Source organism: Chaetura pelagica, unplaced genomic scaffold (assembly GCF_000747805.2).
Source record: "Chaetura pelagica isolate M959 unplaced genomic scaffold, ChaPel_1.0 scaffold725, whole genome shotgun sequence".
NCBI classification, from domain to species: Eukaryota; Metazoa; Chordata; class Aves; order Apodiformes; family Apodidae; genus Chaetura; species Chaetura pelagica.
In genome coordinates this window covers 838336-864032 of record NW_009953490.1, presented here as the reverse complement: position 1 = coordinate 864032, position 25697 = coordinate 838336, and the positions used below count along the sequence as shown (strand labels likewise).

The following is a 25697-nucleotide window of genomic DNA, read 5'->3' as shown; positions in this document are numbered from 1 at the left end:
ATGCCTTTCAAAGGGTTCCATTCCCTGAAGGAAAGATTTTTTAACCCAGGAAAGGAAGAGGTGAAGAACACCATTAGTGACTCGCTGGGGAATCTCAGAAGGTAAAACCCAACATAAAATTCCCAATCAGGTCCATTCATTCCATTTATTTAAAGAGAAAGGAAGTACAGGGAAATGTACGCACATAGGACAGAATTTAGAGTTGCAAAAGTAATATTTGAGTTCAGATAATGAGAGACGTTGCTGCAAGACAGAATATGTAAAAGTAGCACTGTTGCAAGAATGTATGACTATTGATAACAGAATATTTATAGTAAACAAAAAGGCGAAAATAAGTAAGAAAATAATGTTCTAACATCACAAAGAATATGAAAATGTGTTTTAATTAAAAAACTTTAAAATAGTTAAATATGAATTAATTCTATGGTTTAGCTTGCATGAGAAAAACTGATGGTTTGATGGGAATTAACAATCCCAAATTATGCCACTCTTTAAATTAGATTTAATGTTCCTAAATTATAGAGACTTTTTGAAAATCTTATTCTGAATCAGTTAGGGAACATGTATTAAGTAGAGATATGCATCTGTGTGTTTATTGAGACTAACAAATTAGAAAAAGGAGAAACAGCTGTTTGCTAGCAAAGAAAAAGAAGATTTAAGAATTTTATCTTAATCTGACAGTTTGTGAAGCAACAAATACAAAGGTTTTGTATTTTTCGATAACTAAAAGTACAATGTAACAAATGACCAGTTTCATAAAGAGAAAGAGACTTCACATTTAAATGGAAGATTTTTTTCTATTAGTAATGGCCACTGACATTTATTTGTGTAATCAATAAATGAGACCCATAGGGTTCAGTGACATTTCTTTCATGCTTAGTGTTAAGTGTTTTAAATCTTTGTATGGACCAGATGAACATTTTAACTGAATATATTTTTAGTGATTGAATTATATTTGCTTTCATAGCCATCCCCTTACTTTCTTTTGGGAATGCTATTTTGAATTGAGATACAGTTCTTGTCACACCTGAACGTGTCTTTGATCACAAGAAGATGTATAACAGTTTACATGTATCGTACTACAGCATGTATGTGTGAGAAAATAAGCATATACACTTTTAAAGAAGTTACTAATATGCCTTGGTAGACTGTGAGTTACACTATTTCTACACCATCAGGAGAGAGTATCTGGGTTCCGCACAGCTCAACTTAACTTTTCTTCATGTCAGATGCAGTCTGACATTTTGTTGTTTTTATGTTAATGACACTCTACAGTAATTCCAGGGGTTCCATTTTTCTTTTTCTGATCTAAAACATTATGTCAGGTTTGTATTTAGTGAGCACTGGGGTTGCTATGTGGAAATGGCATGCAAACTTTAAATTATCCAGATTACTCTCCTCCTGTAGCCATGTATCTGCTGGTTCCTACACAGTTTATAGTACTGGCATCCAACTTACACAACATTGCTACTGAATCAAACCAAACCAAATCTGAGTTGAGGTACAAGAGAGTTAGCTGGACTCAATCATTCTCTGTTTAAAAATATATATATACCTGGTGTCTTTCTCAGATGTACTGGCCAGTGTAGGAAATACAAACAGTATTTCTTTTTAATTATGTCACAATCAGATCTAAGTAAGAATTGCTGTGAGTTGAGTGGTCTTCTAGGAAGTAAGTCATGTTAAATGTTTCTATAAGAAAGGAAACATGCACATATTCAACTTGAACTTAATTCCCTACAGCTTAGCCTACAAAGGAGAGCACACACTTCTGGTTTTACATGATGGTACACAGGCATATGTACCAGCTGCATCCTCAACCTTACTCTTCATCCACTCCAATTTGCTTGAATATGGTGTAAATCTGCAAAGAATTTGGTTTCTTTTGTAGTACTTGAGAGATGATTAATTTTATTAATGCCTGTTCTTGATTAGGTCTCTGAGTGTGATTTCACTGGGTGCCATGTGTTGATGTGGGATCAAAACTGGCAAAGTGGGTAGAAAAATACTTTCTAGCTTTGACAAATACGACAAGTGTCTGCCTTCCTACCACTGTTCCTCTGTCTTGCAAACAACAGAGACCAGGGACAGACAAGACCAGCTGCCAGGTACCAGTTGCCCCATAGTAGTTGTCCCCAGATAAGTTCAAATGCTAAAACACAAGCAGCATAAGGTGACTTACAGCCTCCTCACAGGTGTGTAGAAACCTCAAATTATATTGTGCGTGCGGCAAAACAAGAGACTGCCCACTGAAGGCTACTTTTGTGTAGCTGGAAACTGGAAGGGATGCAAGGGGGATTGAACTGGAGAGACCCCCAAAGGGGTCCTTCTTTTAGGCTGCTGCCAGTGGTTTCATTTGTGAGGTCTTAGATGATGTTTTAGAAGATGGATCAGATGTTTTGTACTTTTTTTTTAATGCAAAATTTGGTTTGTTCTTGATTAGTTGAATACAGTGGAGCAATAATAATAATAATAATAATAAAAGAATTCAAGGCTTGGGTGAATGGATATCAGAGCTGGAGCTCTGCAGGTCTTACAGATTTGCCAGAAAAGTTAACTTTTCCTGCATGAGGCATGCACAAACACTTTGAAGCTTCTGTGAACTTATTGTATAGTAAATTAATTATTGTAGAAAAATTAATGAACTCATGTAGCATCTCAGGCTCTGCCTGCTCTGAGAATTTCAGGAGTCTTGGAACAGCTAATGGCAGTTGTGGGCTTACTGTTGAAGTGAGAAGTGATTAAGTGGGTTTACAACTCAATAATGCCACTGTTAATGTGGCAGTCATATGAGCTGTGTCACACAGCTGGTCTCTGTAGTCTGAGCCCTACCAGGAACAGTTCTGGCTACTGCAGATGTCCCTTCGTGAGTTAGACAGCCTGAACTGCTAAAAACTGCAGCTTGAAGCTGGGCAATATACCCTTGCCTTGACCAGAGCTCCTCCACCTGTGCTGGATCATATCCTAAGTCCTCTTGAGTTTTTCCTTTGCGCACAAGTACAGACAATTTAGTGCACTGCAGCCCAAACAGCACTGTGAGCACAATGTGGGGTGTCCACACTCAGCGGGTTTGTGAATCGTGCGAGAGCCCTTGTACAAAGGTGTTAGTGTAGCACAAAGGGTGCGATACAATGTGCTGCAGCACCCACAGGGCATCTCTTCAATGCAGGGAAGCTGGGCTGAAGAGAGACCGCAAGGGTGCCCTGCAGCCTGGCAGTGCAGCAGTGGTGAGATGCAGTCCCATGGTGCATATGGTTGAAACATGCCATGAGTTCCATGCAAATACCATGCAGAAACCAGATGGAGAGGTTCCTTGCACTGGGTGACTTAAGTGGGATCGCCTGTATATATTTGGATTTTGTAGCAATGCATCAGTTGCAGAGTTCAGTGTGGCAAATTCTCATCATATCCCCCAAGAGTAAATGAGGTTTCAGAAGATTGTATCTGCTTTTGGATAAATAATATTTTGTTAGAGTCACTATGTAGGTTTTTTGAAGTTATGCCAGGATCATCAATAATTGTACCATGTGATGGCTGGTGCTGGATTTGTAGATGTGAGATTTGAACATTGTGTATGATTGTGCTGTAGCTGCCTGTGAAAAGCTGTAGTCTCTGCTAGAAGTCAAGTATTAACATTTGCCCGTTATTGCAGAATCTATGTGTTTTTAATCAAACAAAATGGTATTATGTTAGTCCACCTACTTTATAATTTGAAGAAATAACTAATTCCTATGATAAAATCCTATAAATATAGACTGGTATATGCGCATATGTTCTTGAGATTTTATTTTCTACTGATAGGAATTTTTGAAATTTTTTTTCATTTTTCCAAAATTCTGTGTATGTCAGAGTGAAGTCATTCAATAAGGAAGAGAAATTTTGCATATCGTTATTATGACATTTGGTCACAGAACATGGATGCAGATACCTTCAAATAGTTTATCTTTTCTTCCTTGCCAAGTGTTATGTGTTTGTTGAAGAAAGGAAATAGACTGATGTATGGAGTAAGCATTTCCCATGCAGCAAAATTATCTCCTAGGTTAGTCAGATAACTAGAGGAGAGCCCTGGCTCTGAAGCAGTTTTCTTCTGAATCATTGGTGTATAACAAGTGAAAACTTTCAGCAGTGCCACCAAAATATATGAATCAATTGGAAGATACATTTATCATCTTTTAATGGAGTTGCCATACCTTCATTATATACCTGTTCAATAAAATAAAGCCAAAAAGCTACGTCTAACACTGGCTTTGTGAACGTCTGCACTCCTAATGGTCAATTCCAGCTCAGTTTTTGGACTGCTATTGCAAAATAGTCTTCTCAAAGACAAATCTGCTACAGAATGGTCAACATTAAGTTTTGGGAGTGTGAAAAAAACTGCGTGAATTTGGGGTCATGGGTCAGCCCTCAACCTGCTCTTATTAATGTGTAGTTGAATACAATAACGAAACAATTTCTCCACAGAGGCAATGCTGACCCACATTGCTACTCCTGGGTCACCACATTTGACAGTGAATTTGGAGCAAAAGGAAGTTTTCATGCCTATGTGAATTGACAGCCAGCTGAAAATGTCCAGATCAGAACAGATGTTTTGGCTTTGCTTGATGTGTCTAATCTTTGCCCAAAACAATGCACCAATTAAAGTCCAGTGTCTCTCTTATAAACAGAGAGCCTGGCAAAGGTATAAAAATTTGAGGAATTGTGCTTTGATTTAATTCAATCAGTATCTTTGATTATGTTAGAGGAAGACAATTAAATTACTTCTTTTTGTTTGTTAATAACCCTTTTGAGATTACAACAGTTCTAAAAATAATTATTCAGTTGTCTTTTCACTTCCTGAGGTGTTTTTTCTTTTTGGTACTTTATTCAGTTTATACTTACCTATATTAGCCCACAGACCATGGAATTTATGGTGTCTTCTTTTTAAAGTGACTGACTGCATTACTCTCAGTACTCTAATTTCACTAACAAATGCTGTTTCCCTGCCAGTGAATCATAAGATCTCAATCACCTTCAATAACACCACAGTAATATCACATTTCCTGCCTTACCTGGCTTTAAAGCAAAGTCTTCCCTCCATCCTGACAATGAGCTAATGATCTAACTTTGCAGTTGCACTGCTTTGAGCAAGGGGTTAAATTAAATTAAATTAAATTTGGGCCACTTTTCCCTTCTGGCCCAAACCACTCTGATCCTAGTGTTTCTTGGAAGTGTGAGCTGCTGGGCTGGACCATGGTTTTTTTCTTGTTCTGAAGAATAAGGCTGAAGTATCATTTTGATGATAGAATATAAAAAGAACAACATAGTAAGTGATGTACCAGTTAGCCTGGAGCTGTAAAGCCTAGAAATGCTGAGAATTTAAAGTGAATTTTCATATTGGAAAGTGAAATCTCATATGGCACCTGAAAGCCATACTTACCACCTGCATGTGCAAAACCTTTAGTGTAGAGTACTCTCTGTTGGATTATGGCTAATACATGACATTTGCAGAGAACTGGAGGAAGCTCTCATTAAACCAACCCTATGCTCTGAAGAAAGCCAACCAGCTACTGTGAAGGTTGGCTGGGTGTAGCACATCCATATATGCTCTGGCAATGTTTCTTTATAGCCGAGGTTCATATGGAAAACTGAAGTACATTAGATTTCAAACAGATTCAGGCACATGTGTGAAAGATGGAAATTAGTTACTCCTTATCAGAAAATAGGGAATAATTTGATCATCATATAGGGCAATCTGGGCTTGCTTTAGATTAAGTAATTGTTCGTATTTTCACAGTACTGAGAGTAGCTTCACAGCAGGCACAAAAGGGGCTGGATGCTGGCTCACTGTTCAGAGCAATGCCACAACTGAAAGGCTTCAGAATGTAACTGCTGATTGAGGCCTCCCTTTAGGAAACACTTAACCTTAAGCTTGTGGGTAGTGGGCTAGTCATGTATTTACAGGTAACCATGTGCTGAAGTGTTTCAGCGTGTCAGAAGACCCATTTTCTACATTTAAAACAAATGCAGGAGAGGTTAATGTTACAAAAGGAAGTATTTAACTCCAGTCCAGAGGTGCATGTTCTGTTATTTCTGATCTTGTCTATTCTACCTGAGACGTTCCCTGGTCCTACAGCACGGGATATGAATATTGCCAATCAGACCGGGAAACCAAACTAATTTTGAATTGCACTATCATGCAATTCCAGCTAACACAAAAGTCCTGTTTTGAATCTTTCAGCTGGGCTGGTTGTAAGAAAATGGAAGGCTGGGTATGCAAAACTGGAGGAGTTGTCCTCCTGTGTTAGTAGCTGGTGGGTAATCTCTCACAGGATGAAACGGCTGGGTCCCATTTGCTGCTATCCTGAGTAATCTGCATCCCTGGATTCTTCCTTCCCTGTTCCTCCCAATGGCACTGCAGTTAAAACACCAAATTTGATCCCAGGCAAGGCCCTCACAGTCTCTGCTGCTGAGCAGTGGTGGATCAACAGCCTAGAAAGTCCCTCTCTTCCTTCAGGTCTCATTTAATATTAAGTATTTCACACAAAGGGCAACACATTCAACAACAGGAGTTGTGGGGATTCACTTTGCAATGACCTAAGTCTTTGTGGTGAGAGGATGTTTCATAGAGGAGAGGACATGTGGTTTCAAATCCCTTCAGGCAGAAGAAATCTGGGCCTGGCTCTTTTAAACACCAAATAGGTGCTTTTGACACCAAAGCCACTTCTCTTCAGTATAACTCTGTTTTTTGTTTCAAGGATGAAAATAAATACACAGAGAGTTTTGGGCTAAGCAAAACCATGCTTTGTGCTGCATTAGCCCTTTTCTTGAAACCTACTGCCAGTTCTGCTTAGTAAATCTAATTAGAAATTTTCCTAACAATCAGCCGAATGTGTCACAACAAAGCTCAATGGAGCTCTTATAAATATGCTCATGAATAGCCTGTGAATATTTTTTCCAGCTAGCTGCCTGTCTAGGTGGCTTGGATTTGCAAACTTCAGAGGTCATTCATGACAAGGCACAGGCTCTCCTAACCTTCTACAACCTGCCCAGCACTAACCCTTCACCCCACCAGGAGACAAAGCGCCTTGTGAGGAGGTGATTTAGCAGCAGACCAGAGCACTGAACTGCCCACCTACCAATTTCGGTAAAATTTACTGAGGCAGTAAAGCTTTTTTTTTTTTTTGGTTTTGTCTTTCTTCACCTGTTTAGGAAAATCGATGGCACCAACGTGGAGGAGGACCACATTGAGCTGACAGAAGAGGGGCGGCCGGTGCTGGCGAGCACCCGCCAGCCAGCAGCCTGCGACTGCCACTGCTGCGGGCTGCCCAAACGCTACATCATTGCCATCATGAGCGGGCTGGGGTTCTGCATCTCCTTCGGAATTAGGTGCAACCTGGGTGTTGCCATCGTGGAAATGGTGAACAATAACACTGTTTATGTTAACGGGAAGCCAGAGCTGCAGGTGAGAAACCGCCTTCCTTTCACTGTTCTGAGCAGACCTTGTTGCAAAATCGTCAAAGTGACACATATCAAAGCACTGTATCCATGTATAGGTCAAAAACGGAGACAGGGAGACATGGGAGTCTGGATTCACACAGACCCATAGGTGTCTTATTCCTATTTGGGTCTCTAAATCCCATTACAAATCTGTAAGATGTGATGATTTGCAATGTCATACAAGAGGTAAGGTTCAGAAATGAGAACTTAATTGGCTGGCAGGTCTATCAGTTCCCTGATCTTTCAGTTGTAGACAGATTTTGAGGCAGTGGCAGAAGCTTTTACTCTTTACTGTCTCTCGGGGAAGCACGCTCTGATTCTGCTACAGAAAGAATGATTAATTGTTGTATGGTGCTCTGCACTTACTCTTTTCAGATCAGTAGCTGACTTTCAAGACTTTAAAGTTGTCACCGGTAACTTGGTGACAGGTTATTACAGATTGTTGACAGTGCGGCCTTCCGTCCAGAAGTATGTGGAGCTAGGGGCCAAACTCTTTTCAAATTTGGAGTAGATGGCATGTGGTTCACAGCAGGTGTCTACAAACCTTTAACAAAGCACCCAAAGAACCGTGGGTTCAATGCATACCTTAGTTTTCCCAGTCCTGCCTTGGTACATACCTTCTGTCATATATACCTTCTGTCGTGTTTATAGAGATAAATGAAAAGCTGTGCAATTATTAAACAGCTTTTTTTCCCAAATATTTTAACTTTTAGTAAAGAAAATAGCAGAAAATGTCTACAGCAAAATTCCAAAGTTAAAAATATGATACTGATCTGCAAAGACCAGACCCGATGTTTATGATTCTAGGGCTGCAGATTAAACATATCTTCTCTTGCCACATAATGTCATGTTCAGTCCTTCAGTGTTTTTCTCTCCCCTTTCTAGCTATCAAGCAGAGTGTTTCTAAACAGAGTCAATAAACCTCAGAAAGATTTACTAAAGTGAATGGACAGTTTCTTTGTTCTTCCTAATCTTCAATCTCCTACCGCCAGCTCCTGCTGCTTTGACTTGCTGCTGAATTTGTATTTATTCAGCCTAATTCCTGATCCCTGGGGTCCTGCTGTGACTTCTTGGTGCTATATGTCACCCTGGAGCAAGAGAAAAGATGTGCCTGCAAAAGTTGTTAAGCTCAGAATATGTAGTTTGAGAAAATGTGGACAAACCCATCTCATGAATGTCAAATTATTCTGTTTGGGTATGAGCACGTCCTAATACAGGAACTTCTTCCATGTCTCATAGTATTTCTGTCTTCAGTATTTAACATTATCTAGAAACTAAGATGAAATCTCTAGTAGAAAATTAGGTGTTTAAAACAGCAATGTAACTCAGCACAGGAAAGTAGATCTCTTGCAGAAGGTATACCTGACTAATTAATGCCATCTTTCTCCCTGCAGGTCAAATGAGCTGTTTTGTACTTTCGTTGTTTAGAAACAAAGAAATCAACCTACTAAGGAAAGCCTATTCTTTTTACACACATAAATTAATATAGAAAACAGAAATGTTAAAGTTTATCACTGTAGTTTTCACTTTTCTGTAGCGTTTAAATGACATTTTAAATTCAGAATCTAAAAGGCATCTGTGCTGCATTCTCATATGATGCTTGGTCACCTTTCCTTACTGTGTGATTAGCATAAAAATGACCGTTAAGAACAAGTTGCAGTTTCTCTTTGCTCCAAAAGGGCTCTTTAGAACTGAGGGTTCAAGGAGGAAAAGTTGACACTGACCTTATTTTAGTTTGATTTTACTGAGCCAGGCCCTGTCTGACCTCTCAGAACGGAGGGCAGGAGGGGCACCTTGGGTCTATCATCCTTTTCTTCATTTCCTCTGTTTTTCACCTGGGGCTTTGGCTATCCCTATTGTGAACAAGGTTTATCAAACAGTCTTATCAGAGAACAAGAATGTCCTTGTTCAGAAAGAGCCTTAAGTGCCTGGTATCCAGGGATGAGATGTATGGTGAAAACATTTCTCTTGGCAGCAGGCATTTTTGGCTACGAATGATCGATTACCAGCCTCTGGGTGGCCTTCCAAATCCAAATCCAGACCTACACCTGGTATCACTTTTAATAAAAGAGAGAGTATTCAGCTATCTAGTGTTACCTAGTTTTATTTCCAGACTGCTTTGTCTACAGGTGTTACACCCCCTGACTTGTCCTCCCCTTCTCTGCTCCCACACCACTCAATGCAGATGGTGGACAGTCAGGGTTTGGCCCTGACAAGGAGAACCATGGATAATACATGGATAGTAGCAGCCTGACCAGGAAGCTGATCAACCCAAAGGACCTGAGCTACCTTGATAATAATGGGAAAATGGACGTGATCATTAAAAGGCATTAGGTCCTTGTTTTAACACCGAGCTTGTTTGAGGACTAAGCAGCCAGAGGTGGAGCAATAGCACATGGCAAAGGTGAAGGGCCAGGGTTAGCTCCCTTCTCACTGAAATATTTCCCCTCTCCTTTCCACCTAACTGAAAGCCCAGAACAAAAGCAATAATCTCACATGTGAATTTGACATTGTTTTGCCCTGACTGGTGGGATTCCAGCTCAGCAACGCTGGCATAAAGAGACTACCTTGATTTGGAGAATGAGTGACTCATGACTTCCAAATAATGGTTATTGTGCAACAAGTATACTTAATCTTACAAGATTTTTTTCTGTTTCCTTTACAGAAAGCACAGTTCAACTGGGATCCAGAGACGGTGGGGCTCATTCATGGCTCTTTTTTCTGGGGTTACATTGTGACACAAATCCCAGGAGGGTTCATCTCAAATAAATTGGCTGCTAACAGGTAAGAAAACGAAAATCAAAGGAATAAAGCTTTACAGCCTGATGATTGTTCTACACGGTTTAAATGATGATTACAAATATACTGAATTGATGTGTATCAGGAACACACATCTGAAACTGAACTTGTTGTATTTATGTCTATAACCAAAAATTGGCTACATTTCCATTAGGGATCTGTTGCTGATTCTCCAAGTTTAGCTTGTTCATCTCAAATATTTGTGCATTTCTTGTTCTCCAAACAATAAGGTTTTCTGGAGAGTGTTAGGAAAATCACACTTAATACTTCAAACAATGATTGTAGCATATGTCTTTCAGAAGTTGTCATAGTGCTTTTTAGTTCAACTTAACAAAAAAAAAAAAAAAATTGCTCTTCTCCTTTTAAAAATTCCCTTTGGACTGAAGCTGGAAATGTAGGCATTACAGAACTATTAATGCTCTGATGACCCAAATCCATCCTCGTGCACATAGATAGCCCCACCATGGCTGGTTACAGTACTGCTGTCTGTAATTAGGATTGCCTAGAAGTTCTAATAGAACTTCATTATTTCTGTTTGGTGAACTCTGAGCACCTATATAGATTTCTTCTATGCTTACTGTGTTGTAGGCTGATCCCATAGAATTGCCCAGAAGCTCAGTCCAAACTGCCCTCTGTCCATAACCAAAAGTTACTCAAAGTTCAGTCTTCACTGCTTCTTCAGCACTAGCAGCATCCTCATTTTTTCGTTCCTCTACCACACAAAAGTACCTAAGCAAAGTATTTTTCCGTCTACTGAATAAGACAAGCAAATTAGCTAAGCTTAGTAATTTCTCCAAGCTTTTCTAGTCTTGCCACCATCTTTTGCAGCAAGAGGTCCACAAAACACAGATGTGCACACTGGTGGCTGTATAATTCAGTGTAGTATTAGTTTGGCTTTTTTTTCCCTTAATTTTCTTGCAAACAGTAAAATCAACCATGTTCATACTGTAAATCAATGTATTCTTTTAGCTGCCTACCTCCTTAGGTATGTGTTGTGCATTTGCACAGAAAGTTGTATTTCTGTCCCCACGAGACTTTCAGACTCAATCTGATGCTATATTACAATATAAAATTATGGATTTTACTATCATAAATTATTTTTGGAGTAGAATTTGCTGAGGTACAACAATATCCCAAAGGCTGGAATAAAAGAGAATTTATGTTTGTAGTACTAGGATTCACAGATCTGGCTAACACCATGTTTTTCCTTTATTCCTTGTTTATCCAACTAGCATCAGCTTGAGTAGATTCAACAGTGGTGCTGAGTTTCTGTTTCAGAAGGTCTGTTTTCTTTCTAAGACACAGGGCAGGAAACCAGGAGATCTTGTGACAGTTTGTCAATCCACTCTCCCTAGAAAGACAAATGTTCTCTTTTGTCCCAACTGCACTCTGGAAATGAGTATATTATTCTATCCTATTATTGACATTATAGACTTAGGTACAGACTCCTTTGTCACCCATTTAAATTCTGCTCAGCACTGTCTAACTTTGAACATACATGGATGCCCCCACCACAGGCACTTCTCTGTGCAAATGACCATTTGTAATAATGTGGGATTCAAATGAACCTCAGAACAGCTGAAAATGTTGGGTGTCTTACGGTTTTGCACAAAACCAATCTAAAACCAAGTAATTTGCTTTATACATTCATCCAAATTTTGTGTCTCTGCATCCCACTCAAAAGTTCATGAACCATTTGGTGGCATTGTCCCTTTGACTTGCTGCTTGTCCTCAAACATATACCCAAATGTAATTTCATCATTGTTTGGTGGTGACAATGCTATGTGAAACACAAGGCACCTCCTGATACCGGTTTTCAGTAACAGGGCCCTGCTGGGCACAGGAATCTGTTGCAGAGGAAGTTTGTTTTGATCCCAAAGGGGCAGCTGGCCAAGGATCATGGCAGTGAGAAGAAAAGAATGTATGAAATAACTGAACGGAACTGGGATAATTTTGTTTGTTATGAGGACCAATGTCTTTGGGACAAACAGCAATGAAATGCTAGAAAGATACTGCCTCTCTGTAGGAACACTACTCAACATCTTCAATAGTAGGAGATGATTGACTGGTTTTAACTCAGCGTAAATGGTGCATTTACAAGCTAGGCACATTAAGAGATGGTGCTAAATGAGGTAGCAGAGATTGGAAACTGACTCTTCAGAACCAGCTGTTTGAATAATTAAAACCAATCTCTTTCTTATGGCTTAGTTTTTCGGGTGCTTATTAATTCACATAATTTGCTGTAATTCCCTGAGACTGTCAATAGCATTATGATAATGGACCTGATATTTCTTATTGGAAAGCAAGCAATGTGTAAACCTCTTTTTTTCACAGATCATAATAGAGAGCTAAGTAATACTTATTTCTCAGTTAAATGTTTTCTTGACCTTGAATATCAAGATATGATCATAGGCTTTGTATTCTAATTCAGATTTTCAGACTGCTTTCCATATAAACCCATTCATTTGTCACTTCTCTCTGCCAGTCTAACCAGCCTCTTTGCTTTTGTGTTGATCTGTTGAGTGCTTTCTTGTCATTCAGATTATGAGCTGTCAAGGCATGGACGGTTGTTTTTCTCAATAGGTGCACAGAATTTAGATGAAACTGTGCTGACTATAGATTCTTTGTGCTATGACACTACCATTAATTCTACTGGGAACAGTAAAACCAGATTTAAAAAATGAAGTGACATCTATTTCCTGTGAATAACCTTTTAAAAAGAGACTGAAACATAAACAATTGAAATCTGTATTTAAAAAAGAAAAAGAAAAGAATGGCAATGAAAGGTATTAAAAGTTTATATGTATTTTTAAGTCGAGCATGGCAAACAGTTACGCATATTAAGGTCTGTGTATGTCTCTGGCAGAAAAAGCAAAAGGGATAGAAATACTCCTGTTGTCCAAAGCACATGATTTCTCACAAGTATCTGTCTAATACCAATTGTATATCAGAAGGAAGCTTAATGTGTCTTTCTGAAATGCCACATGCTTAACAAGACAATTCAAAGCCTGTTAAAAGTTGCTGAATTTTAGTAGTTTGAGAAAGGAACATGAATTTTGCTCCACAAACAGCAGCATATTGCTGGCTACATCAGTGCAGCTGGGAGCTGAGGGCCTTGAACAAAAGGGGCTGCTTAATTTTCAGGGTGTCACCTTGAGTCTTGGAGCAAGGCAGGACAGCTTTGGGCTGACTTCCCATATCCAAAGTGCTGGGGTCCCCAGGGCCACCAACTGCCGCAACTTTCTGCTTGCACACGGGAAGATCCCCTACACAAAGGCAAGTCCGCAGGGAGCCAGACCCAGCTGCTCTGAATGGCAGGCAACACAAAGATGACTGTGAACTACTGAAGATTAGTAGTACTCCATTGAATTTAAATGGTGCTTGAGAGTTGTGGAGAACTCCCACTGCCAGTTCTCATATTTTTTAGTGCTGTAACAGGATCCTAGAGGAGATCCTCCAGTGTATCAACTTCCACAGATGCTGGAGCAATGAGCTCTTGATATTCAGACTGTGCAGGACGCAGCTATTGATCCCCATTTGTTACACAGAAAGGAAACCTGAGGAAATCTGAGTCAGTTAGATGTGAAGATGTATGAAATCTAATGAATCAAGCGCAGCTCATTCCCACTGATAGTAGTAATTTCAATTATTATTTCAGCAGGTTATTCCTAGTCTCCTGGTTTCCAGGGGTGTTTTTCATGGTGCAGAGGCTTGTGTTTTGAAACAAGCTTCCCAGATGCCCTTTCATGAGCTGGGTACCCAGGAATGCTTTTCCCTTGCACTGCAGCATCAGTGCCTGGCAAACCTGCAACCCAAAACATACTGAAATGCCTGTCCTTTAGCCCAGCTGTCTTTGATGTCTAGTGTCAGTGTTGTTCATTATTGATATAGGGCAGTAAGTGTGCACCACTGAAATACAGGAAAGCCCATGTTTGTGCTGGGAAAAGCTTCCACAGAGTGCAGAGAGTGAGGAAAACACAGTTTTGAGTGCTACCCCGAGGCCAATGAGTGGTCTGGACTTTCAAGGATGCTGTTTGGATCTATCACCCCTACACAGAGGTTTCCGCTGCTCTTTCCTTTAATGGATGCTAACATTCTGGAGGCTGCAAAAGATTTCCCAAAGGCACTGGGCCTCAGGTGCACTTAGAGCCATGACTGACTTGTGCCTAGCTGCAGCAAGTGCTCTTCCCAAGCAGGGTAACAACTATGTTTATATCATGTTTTCCACAGAAGCTGTCTTGTAGAAATGCCCCTTCTATGTCATAGTCACAAAGGACACCTGCAGCTGTGATTTGGAGAAGTGTTGTTGAAGAGAGCTTGATCTTAACAGCCCTGTTACACATTACAGCAGCAGCAAGTTGAACTCACTAGCACATGCCCATGTTCAGACAGGCACTTAAACCAGAATTTATCTGATTCAAGTTAAACTCTATTGATATAATAGAGTTTAAGTACTTCCCAGGATAGGAATCCTTAGGTCAGGACTCCTATAAACAGCTTAACCTCCTGTCCCAATGCCCGTATCTATTCCTCTGACACAAATTAAAATTCAGCACCTTTGTTTAAGTGTATGTAAAACTTCTGTTCCGTTCAGAGACGTAAATGGATTGACCACATGGGGATTTTTGCCCATAAGGGGCCTTTCCATCTGTTTGGTTTGGTGAGATGGCAGTAGGTAAGATGGTCTCTGAGACTGTACCTGAGAACAGCATTGCTTCTGAAAAGCAGACAGTAATTGTATTCCTTTTCTTGCTGTTTTTTGGTTTTTTTGTTTTTTCTTTCCATAGGGTATTTGGAGCAGCTATCTTCCTAACATCTACACTGAACATGTTCATCCCCTCTGCAGCAAGAGTGCATTATGGGTGTGTGATGTTTGTAAGGATTCTGCAAGGTCTGGTGGAGGTAGGAGCACTCACCTTTTTGATTTTGTACATCATTTGGTTTTGGATGTTTGGTTCTAAAAAGTTGACCATTATATAGTTTTACTTGTTACTCATTATCAGATGACAATCTTTTAATTGTACCAATTTATAGTTTTAAGTTTACTTAAAAGGAAATAAATAGTTTAGGTTTCTGGTGCTGCAGTTCAAGCTATTTGAGTTTCCTTGTGCCATCCACTGCACATGCTAACCAGCATTTTTACCTCAGGACACATTACTATTTAAGTGATTCTTCAAATTAGTTTGCAATCTTCATACTCAAACAGCAAAACTCTCCCAGGCTTCTCTGACCCTTCCTACATCATTCCATGGTGACAAACATCTACACAGTTTGAACAGTATCAGCAACTGCTTGAAACAGGAATGCAGTGAAAACCAATCACATGATGTGTGAAATGTCTGCAGGGTGTCACCTACCCAGCCTGCCATGGGATGTGGAGTAAGTGGGCTCCTCCCCTGGAGAGAAGCAGATTGGCCACCACATCGTTCTGTGGTAAGTTGATAGGCTTATACCCTTTACGTAACTACATATTCCTATTAGACATGTTTTAATGATTTTAATGATTTTAAATGAAAATGTAAACCTTCTGCCCTTTGCTGTACTTGCGCACATACCTGTTTGGCTTGTACACTGAGCTCAGGGACCGAAGAGTCTTTTTGTTTAATGTGTCACCATTTTCTCATTTAAAGCCAACCCTCAGAATGGCTCTCATAGTAAACTAAAATGGGTCAAGAGAAATCATACAAGAGAAGTCACACTTCTTTTTTTCCATTAATTTTCTATAACCCTAGGGATTCCATTAATTATACATACTAAATTGACCCTCCTAAGCAAGTATGCACTTTTAAAAGTATCTTAAAAGGACTTGAGTACTTCAGGCTGGCTGCTCAATATACTGCAGTGGAGGTGATGTAACTTCCTGCTGCTGGCTGTTCTGCTTCACTCTGTTTTGTGTTATGATCAGCCTTGTACTTTGCTCTCTTATCTGGGTGCCTTTCCAATGATGACTGCTGGCCTTCTGGAAGATGGCTTGTGGGAAATTTCAGAAGAGTTTGGGGATTGTAATCAAGTGTAAAGTTGGGAGAAAGCAAACTCTCATTCCATTTAGAATGCTTCTAGCCTCTGGCAAGAGCCTTAAACCTTGTTATGATGCAGGGAGCAGGAAGAATACTGAGATTTTACACCTTGTTCTTCAAGAAAGATACTTTTTTGCTCACAGCAACACTAACAAAAAACCCAAAACAAAACAAAACAAAAGGCTTTTGTACTTTCAATTCCATCCTCCAGGTAGCAGGTTTTGCCACAGGTCACTCTGTCCCACCCTTTCTTACCAGAAAATACGACTGTGAGTATCATACCTGTGAGTATCATTTCCCAGGTCTAGTCCAGGAGCTGTCCCCTCCTCCTCTCCTACCTAATGTCTTAATCTTCTCTTGATAACCCTGCAATTGTCAATTAGGTATTAATTCCAGGGTAAATGGTGAATGACAATATCTCCCTACCAGCTCCAGGCTGCGTTTGAGTGGATGGTTAAATGTAAGTCATAATACAAATGTACTCTTTCTGCCTTTTTTACCCCTAAAAGTCCAGATATGCAGAGTACAGGGCAGAAATGGTGTAGTTTCAAATGCACTGTGTTGGGAATGAAGGGAAAGGCCTTACTTGTTACTTCATTCTGTCATTTCCCTCTAAGATGCCCTCGTCATCTATATTTGGTGTGTCCCTTCCAATTTGTAAGAGGGAAATTGGGACAAGGAGTGGATGTCTAGTAATACTCCAGAAAAATCAGAAATAGTAAGACTTTGAAGAGTAGTCGGTTGGGAAACATGGAAGAGAAAACAACGAAAATAAACACAGCTGGTAGGGTAAAGCCAGCTGAAGGTGAATGTCTGTAAGAGAAGATACTCTGTATTTGTATTTTATATTTGTACAGAATGTCTGTAATAGAAAATACAGAAGTCAGATTTAAAAGCAGTCTGTCCATCAGCAGTGAAAGGCTAAAGAAAATAAGGCAATAAAACACAGGAGAAAAAATACAAGAGGAAAAAAGCAGCTTTTCATATTATGGGAATTTTATTTTTACTTCATATTACTTGAGGATTTAGAGATTATTTAAATGTTTGCATTTTCTGCAGAAGAACAGACCAAAAGGGAAGCCTCTCCACCCTCAATGCTCTCTGCTTGAAATCCTAGCACTGCATAGAGAAACATCTAGCCTGCAGCCCAGCACCCATTTTAGTGGCTACAAATCACCCATTTTTGCACTTGAAAGGTGCACAGGAGCACCGGAAAAATTAAGAAACCACATGTTATCCAGATTCCTGGTTTCTCTGTCTATATTCTTGCCTGAGGCTTTGCTACTGCTGTAGGAAGAATAAATTGCACAGAGATGAGGAAGAAGGGTCACTGTGAACCTGTACATAGAAGTATTGCTAACAAGTAGATCATTAACAACTGTTCATTAATGAGGTAGTAATACTCTCAAAAACACTAGCACCTCATTTCCTAGAATAAATCAAAGCAACACTTCTCACATGTGAATCCAGTGGCACCATCTTGCACTGAAACCAAATGTTCAGATTGCATTAAGTCTCCCTAGGGTCTTCATGAAGATTCCTTTCTGAGCACTTAAATTTCATTAATCTCTTTCTTCAAGTCACTTGGAAATATATTTAATCAGTATTATATATTTCCCAATCAGAAACCTTGGCACAGACCACTTTTTTATTCTTTTTTTTCCCTGTCAGCTTCTGCCTGTGTATTCCAGCTGTTTGCTCATGTTGCTGATATGAACCAACCATGGTTAAAGAGGCTCAGTGTTGGTCTGAACACCCCCTCCACTAGCAGTGGGTCATGGGGCTTGGCCCATGACAAGAGCCTCCCAACTGCATTCATATCTGCAGATATCTGCAGTCCTCAGGACTTCTGGACATCAAGAAGGCTTCTGAAACTTGGGCCATTAGCTTCTCCAGAGCTTACCTCATACACCATGGGGTTAGGTGGAATTCCCCACTTAAGTGCACACATACGGGTCATGTCTGCCTGGTGGTTTGCTATCAGTCTTGGATTTGCAAATCCCATTTACCTACAGGGCATTCCAACAGCAAAATAAAACTGGTGATCCCATGCAAGTGAGCACCAGTCCTTCCCACCACCCCAAGGTAAATGCTACAGTTGTCATCCAAGTCCCCATGTTCACAAGAAATCACGGCGCCAATTAACCAGACGTGTCCTTTCAATTCTGCCCAGATGAGCAACTACCTGGATCATCTGCACTGAAGGCTGGGTGTGCCTATCATAGCTGGCAAGTTTTATTAATCCCTTTTCTCCTCCAGGGTCTTATGCAGGTGCAGTGGTTGCCATGCCGCTGGCAGGTGTGCTGGTCCAGTACATCGGGTGGTCATCAGTCTTCTATATTTATGGTGAGTTGCTTAACACAAAGGATCTCTGAGACTAGCCTGCCAGCTACTGCCAGGTACTGCCAGCAGTTTTGTTAAACCTGTTTAACGAGTATGGATTAAAGTAATTTTGGGGAATGAAGGGGTTGCAAATGGGTGTTCCAATTTATTCTCTAATTATTGTAGCTTCTGAAAACTTTAATTTTGTAATCATGTGATGTAAAATGTTTTAAAATCGTCACGACTGGTTTGCAGCTTCAGTGACAGGGTTAGATGCAGTTGCAAAGGTTGCTCTGTAGCACAAACACTCATGTGGTATCTGTCCTGGAGCACACACCAACAGTGAATGCTACAGCATATGGTGCTAATGGGGAGCCAAATGCCTCTGAAACCTTCTGCCCTGAGACATCTGCTCCATGCTGCCCACCCTCCATAAAGCATTGGCACCTTTAGAAAGTGGTCCCATCACATGGGTACAGCCTCATGGTTAATGGTCATGCCTCATGCTTCCCCTGCAGTAGGTGGCAGAGCTGGCTTAAACCCAGCCTTGCACATCAGGAACCCAGTTAATACAGGTTCTATCTGGAGACACAGCACACACCAGAAGATCTGCCATTGCAATCTGATCATGAAGTTCTTTTATGTAGATTGTGATCATGTTATGACCAGTCTGCTTTTTTCCTTTCCCAGGTCCCATATAAAGCTTTACTTCTGTCTTTTTTTCTGCCCTACGTGTATCACATAATATAAGTGACAAAATGCTTAAATGCTTTGCAAGCAGGCACACAATATACACAGAGTTAGTTATCATACTCATATTTGCTACACAGATTTGCTTTAATTTGCTCTTGAAATAACCTTCAAAGCCTGCAGATACTGCAGTGTAGCTTTATTAGTTTTTCAAACTTAGCTTTGCTTTTTCTGCCTCTCCAGGAATGTTTGGGATTGTTTGGTACATGTTCTGGCTCCTTCACGCCTATGAGAGCCCTGCTGCACATCCAACAATAACCGACGAAGAGAAGATATACATAGAAACAAGTATTGGAGAAGGAGCCAGCCTAGCTAGTGCAAGTGTAAGTAGAAAGGGCTTTTCTGGTTATAATTTGTGAGCAAGTTGAATGAGATAAGCATGAGACCAGATGGATACTATTAGCTGTGTAAGAGCAGCAGAAATATTTGCTGTTGATATTTAGGGGCTTTTCCTTTTATGAAAATTACAGGATTCAGGCTCATGCAGGTGGACAGGAGGAGTTGAGTTTAAGTCAAAACACATAGTGCTGTTTTAACTCTTGGCTCATAAACCCTGCCCAACCTAGGGAGATAAAGGACTGGGGAGAGAGGGGAAACAACACTCTCTGATCTCCTGCTCTTGAGTAACTATCATATTCTAAAAAATGTATTAATCAAAATGGCTAAATAAGAAATTGGCTGCAGATGTTAATTATCCAGTTCCCTTTTGAGCTCTTATTGACAATGACTGAAATTCTGAAAACTCAAGAACAGGGTTTCTGCCCTGCTCATTCTCATAGAAGCTCAGCTCCTTGTTTAACTTCTATTCTCTCTCTGAGAGGATCCTGGCAGATCCTGAGAACTTAAAGCTTAAACCTATATTCCCATCAAACATCTCCATTCCCTTAGGTATTTTTGCTAGTGCTGAAAACCAAAGCTGTTTCTTGATAAACTGTACCATGTTGGCTTTTACTCTTGAATATTCTGGAACCAAATAACTCCAGACTCTTTTCTCTACATGTTCTTGGTAGCCTTGCTGACAGTATAAAGTACCAGACTCTTCTTTTTGGCATGCTCCTGAATTTTGCTTGAAGTCACTTGGGTCTTGGCTGGAGACACACATACTTGTTCCAGGTCGTGGTATACCCTTCCTGTACAGTGATTCTACTGCAGAGGAAACTAGTTCCACCATCATGTGTTCACACACAACTGCAGGTATATGATTGCCTGTAGAATATAACTAATGCTTGGAAAAAAAAAAAAAAAAAGACTGTCAAGGGATATTGCCATAGTTACATATTTCAGCTCCTGATTTGAATTCTATTATAATTGAATAGGGCTCTGAATTGTTTTTTGTTCCAGCTGAATGGGGCATTGCAGCATAAATAGAAATGGGAAATGCCAAAAGCGAGTTACAGAAATCAAATCCTGTACCATGGACCTTTTTTTGCTGAATGAAATTAATTAGGTTGAAGTAGGCATCTGCCTGTTGCTCTGCTGCTGCATATTTCTTAGCTGGGATAATCCTTTTTTTCATAATTCTTTCAGTGGAAGGTCTCAAACTGGGTCATGCCAAAATCTGGGGAATGGCACAGGGTTTTCTCTAGTTTTCTTTGATTCTGCTATTGATTCTTTTATCCCAATGGCAGGATTCCAGTGCAATTTTAGTAAGTAGAGTAATACATAGGAGTCATCTGAAATACCCTAACTGTTCCAAGAAAGTTTCTCTACCAGTTGTTTGCCACTTACCCAGGAAACATCTTTCACTTGCAGTTTAAGTGATTTGCAGTGTAAATTGGATGCAACTAATTGGATAGTCCTGGTACCAAAGGATACTTGTCTCTTTATTTTGCCTTCTACTTACTCAAAAATCCCTTCAATATTTTTTTTCTTCCTAGAAATTCAGTACCCCCTGGAAGAGATTTTTCACTTCAATGCCAGTTTATGCAATCATTGTGGCAAACTTCTGCAGAAGCTGGACCTTCTATTTGCTCCTTATAAGTCAGCCTGCTTACTTTGAAGAAGTCTTTGGATTTGCAATAAGCAAGGTAAATATCTGTTCCACACAAGGATCCAGGATATAAAGTGTTTAATGGGAAAAAAAAAAAAAGGGGGTGAAGAAGGGTTCTTTCCCCCCTAAATCCTGAGAGAGGACACAGGCAGTAAGCACTCATTTTTCTAATTGCAGGTTGGCCTTTTGTCAGCAGTTCCTCACATGGTCATGACAATCATTGTACCCATTGGAGGGCAGCTAGCTGATTTCTTAAGGAGCAGGAAGATTTTAACCACAACCACTGTAAGGAAGGTCATGAATTGTGGAGGTACTATTCGATTCTGAAAATATGATACTTAAATTGTGTGCTGAAGTTGATGCAACTACCATAGTTTCATCCATGTTTAATTTTAACAGGAGACAAATTACTCTAAATTGCATTTATAGCTGGTTAATCTGAAGCATTTAGTGGAGAGCTGATGTTTGATGTCCTCATGTTATAAATCCTAACTCGTGTGAACATGCTTTTTAAAAGGGAGGAGGGAAGAAGCCTGGTTAATAATTAAAAGGATAATAGGGGCTGGCCCAGAAGAGTAGCACAATCAAGTAGGCCTCATTCTGCAAACTTGTACAGACAAGCTAACCATGTGGTGTCTGAGAACTCCCTTCCCAGTAGATACAGTCTTGAAATAACTGGCCATGTTCCCATCTACTACTTCCAGCTGAATCCACTCGCAAGTTTAGACCAGTGGAAGGGTTGTGTAAAAAAAATGAAAGCATAAGGTATGGACAAACTCATTTTTACTCATCACAGAATAATTTGTGCCAGTTCAGTGGCTGAACTGAAAAATCAGTGACACCTAATGTAAGAATGATTATAAATTATAGAAAAATTTCAAGCCAGATAGCCTGTGGAGTCATTCTCCACTGCAAATTCCTGGCTATTAGCCATTATTTATGGATAGCATAGACTGCGTGAAATAGAGATGCCTGCAGTCAGAGATGACATGCAGCTTGACTATGCATCTTCACAAAGGATTCTCAGATTCATTCTATCTTCAGTGTTTTTTTCAGTGTCATTAAAAAAATAAACTAAACAGAAGGACTGTAGTCTTACATATTAGGAAATGTTAATTTGCAGTAGTGGCAAACACTGAAAGTTTCCTGCAGTGCTCAGGGATATCCTATTGTGTTGATGGCACATGTGCATGTAAAATGCTTTTTTGTTCCATTTACCAAGAATACCTCACATCACTACAACCATGAGAAATTGAAGGCAATAAGTATTTTCCTCCTTTCCCTATCATGTTTTTGTGCTTGTGAATTTTGCAGCACTTTGCATGGAGTCATTCTCTCATTGTTTCCCTGTACTGCTCAGTGACTTAACTTCTCCAACTTCCTGGGTCATTTAGAGAGCATCAGGGAGAATAAAGTATATTCCCAAATCATAAATATTAAAATATTACCATGAATTCACAAAACTTCCAAGTACGTTCAAGAATAGTTATAAGATACCAAAGAATTTTGTCTAATTTTAAGTTGCTATTCTGGCTAGACCTTTTCACTATCTCCATGACCAATAGTAGTGTAAATGTAATTTATTCCCATGTGTTTCATTTGAAGGCTTTGGGATGGAAGCAACCTTGCTTTTGGTTGTTGGTTATTCTCATACAAAAGGTGTGGCTATTTCCTTTCTGGTGTTAGCAGTAGGCTTCAGTGGCTTTGCCATTTCAGGTAAGAATCTTATTACTGGTTTTACTTTTTATGATAAAAGTAATGTTGTTATCCCTACTGTTCTTCCTGTCATAATTTCTATAATTCGGCTTGCTCTTAATGTGGCTGCTTAAGGAATATTCCTTATTTCTTCCCATTTAAAAAATCATTTAACCTCAGTATTTATGAGAAGTGTTGCACACATGACATGAAGCTTTGAAAGAATCTTCCCTTTATTGATTCCAATTTACATCAGCTTTGGGCTGTTATTTTCTAACATACTTTTACAGTGTCAGCCACCTACTCTTCTTGTATAAAAAGTATCTCTCAAAGGAGAGTGATGGAACCACTCTGGATTAATAGTTGCTCAAAGGCTATCAGTTGTAACTCCGCTCCCAGTCCTAGCTACCGGTTTCTGCTTTCTGGGTCAGTCCTCTCTCTGTTGTGTCCTATAACCAGCACTCCTCCAGAAGAGCTGTTTCTCACCCTTTCATGGGTCTTGCCAGTCTCAGAATTATGTTTGTAGCTCTACCAGTACCATGGTTCTTAAAAAACCCCCTTTTGTTATGGAGATAAAAGGCTATCAGCTAGCAGGCTGCCAAGAAGATGAATCTATTGAGCAAAATTGATGAACAAAGTAACTGCTGGTCTCCAGTTGTTTCAGGATTATGCAGATGAGAAGTAGTTTTGCTACTCAGTTACGAGGGGCTTGCATAGCAGGCTATTTCTAACAATCAATTTTTATTGCATGATTTTCCCAGTACTCAACTTTTTACTGTACATAATGCCATGGAATCACAGAATTGTCAGATTTGGAAGGGACCTCTAGAGATCATCTAGTCCAACTCCCCAGCTAAAGCAGGATTCCCTAGAGAACGTTACTCAGGGCTGCATCCAGGCGTGTCTTGAATATCTCCACAGAAGGGGACTCCACAAACTCCCTGGGCAGCCTGTTCCAGTGCTCTGTCACCCTCATAGTAAAGAAGATTTTTCCTCATATTTAAATGGAACTTCTTATGTTCCAGCTTGTTCCTGTTGCTCCTCAGCCTGTAACTGGGAACTACTGAAAAAAGTCTGGCTCCATCCTCCTTGTACCCACCCTTTAGATACTTACAGGCATTAATAAGATCTCTCCTCAGCCTTCTCTTCTCCAGGCTAAAGAGTCCCAGCTCTCTCAGCCTCGTAAGAGAGATGCTCCAGTCCCTCAATCATCTTTGTTGCCCTAATGATGGACTTGGAATTCATCACCCTTTTTTGTTACTACCCATAGTCCATATGACTAATTGTCAGTAACTAAAGCAAGATAATTACCTGAGCTGAGTTTTACTATTTTTAAAAAATTATTTCTTAATAATATATGTACCCAGAAGATACGCTATAGTAAGGGTAATTGTTTTTCCTGCTGGTTTATATTCCATTTCTATCATGTTGTTAAACTACCACTTAAAGTACCGGAAAACATGTATTAAAAACCATTCCTACCTAAATAAATAGATATCAGACATTTGACTAACATGAGGCATTCATTCTTTAATTAAAAATATTTGCTGAGTGCAGTGTTTCAGTATAAAAAGATGGGAAGCCCAGATACTTTAAAAGAGGCCAAACCCAACTTTATTTGTCTACAACATGATCCCAAAAGCTGAGAAAATAAAAGGTGTTTCAAAAAATAATAGAGAATTGCAACCTATCTTCCATCTTTATCACCAAGAAAATGCCACTCTTCCTTCTGTTATATGTAATAGAAGGTTTCCTACCTTTTCCAGGCTTCTTCAGACAAAAGGGCTGTTTGAAAGCCCTGTTGGTCTGGTAGTGCAAAGACTTATAGCTGACCATTGTCTCTCATTTGTTGTAGGATTCAACGTGAACCACTTGGACATAGCCCCGCGTTACGCCAGCATTCTGATGGGGATCTCCAACGGCGTGGGGACACTGTCAGGCATGGTGTGCCCGCTCATCGTTGGTGCAATGACAAAACATAAGGTAACATTCCTCTGTGTTTTCTAGGAAAAGAATTAGGTAATGCAACAGAAGTTAAGATATTTTGGAGCTTCCTGGGAACTCCATTTCATCATCGATCTCTGCAGCTGTTTTCTGTTCTTGTCTCTATAACATTCACTTGTACAACATCACAGGGGACAGATTCTAATTTATTATAAACTAAATATAGGGAGATATTTTATACCACCTGTGGTTGAGACTCTGCAATATCTCCATACTACTGGGTAATGCTTACAGTACTTGGGAAGCTCCTCTACAACACATCCCTGGTAGGGTTTCTAAGAAATCAGTAATCTACAATAAGATTAACTTAGTTGCTAGAGAAATCCCTGAATTTCCAACTCCATGAATATTCTCTCACATGCAAGAGAGAAACTTCACTGTGAGGAAAAAAAAATCTCTTGTTTTATTTTGTTAGTCATTGTAATGGAAAAAAAAAAAATCTTCACAATGTCTCATAAATTGTTCTCCCTGTAACGTTGGGAATCAATGATCATGGTCATTGTGCAGTATGTGCTAACTCATGGTGTAATTCAGAGAGTAATCTTGCTTTTTACTGCAAACTTAATGAGACTGGCACCATTCTTTCAGACCCGTGAAGAATGGCAAAATGTTTTTCTGATCGCAGCCCTGGTACATTACAGTGG

The 25697-nt window shown here is 39.8% G+C and overlaps 1 protein-coding gene across 1 annotated transcript in view; it reads left to right on the top strand.

Moving 5' to 3' along the window:
- Positions 1–25697, top strand: part of SLC17A8 (solute carrier family 17 (vesicular glutamate transporter), member 8) — a 25969-nt gene continuing 272 nt past the window's right edge. The window contains exons 1-12 of the mRNA XM_009999043.1: positions 1–101; positions 7189–7441; positions 10142–10260; positions 15063–15177; positions 15621–15708; positions 18552–18638; positions 19548–19687; positions 21242–21391; positions 21532–21664; positions 22960–23070; positions 24905–25032; positions 25642–25697. Coding sequence (XP_009997345.1) covers positions 1–101; positions 7189–7441; positions 10142–10260; positions 15063–15177; positions 15621–15708; positions 18552–18638; positions 19548–19687; positions 21242–21391; positions 21532–21664; positions 22960–23070; positions 24905–25032; positions 25642–25697 — 1481 coding nt within the window. The remainder of the gene's footprint in view (positions 102–7188; positions 7442–10141; positions 10261–15062; positions 15178–15620; positions 15709–18551; positions 18639–19547; positions 19688–21241; positions 21392–21531; positions 21665–22959; positions 23071–24904; positions 25033–25641) is intronic.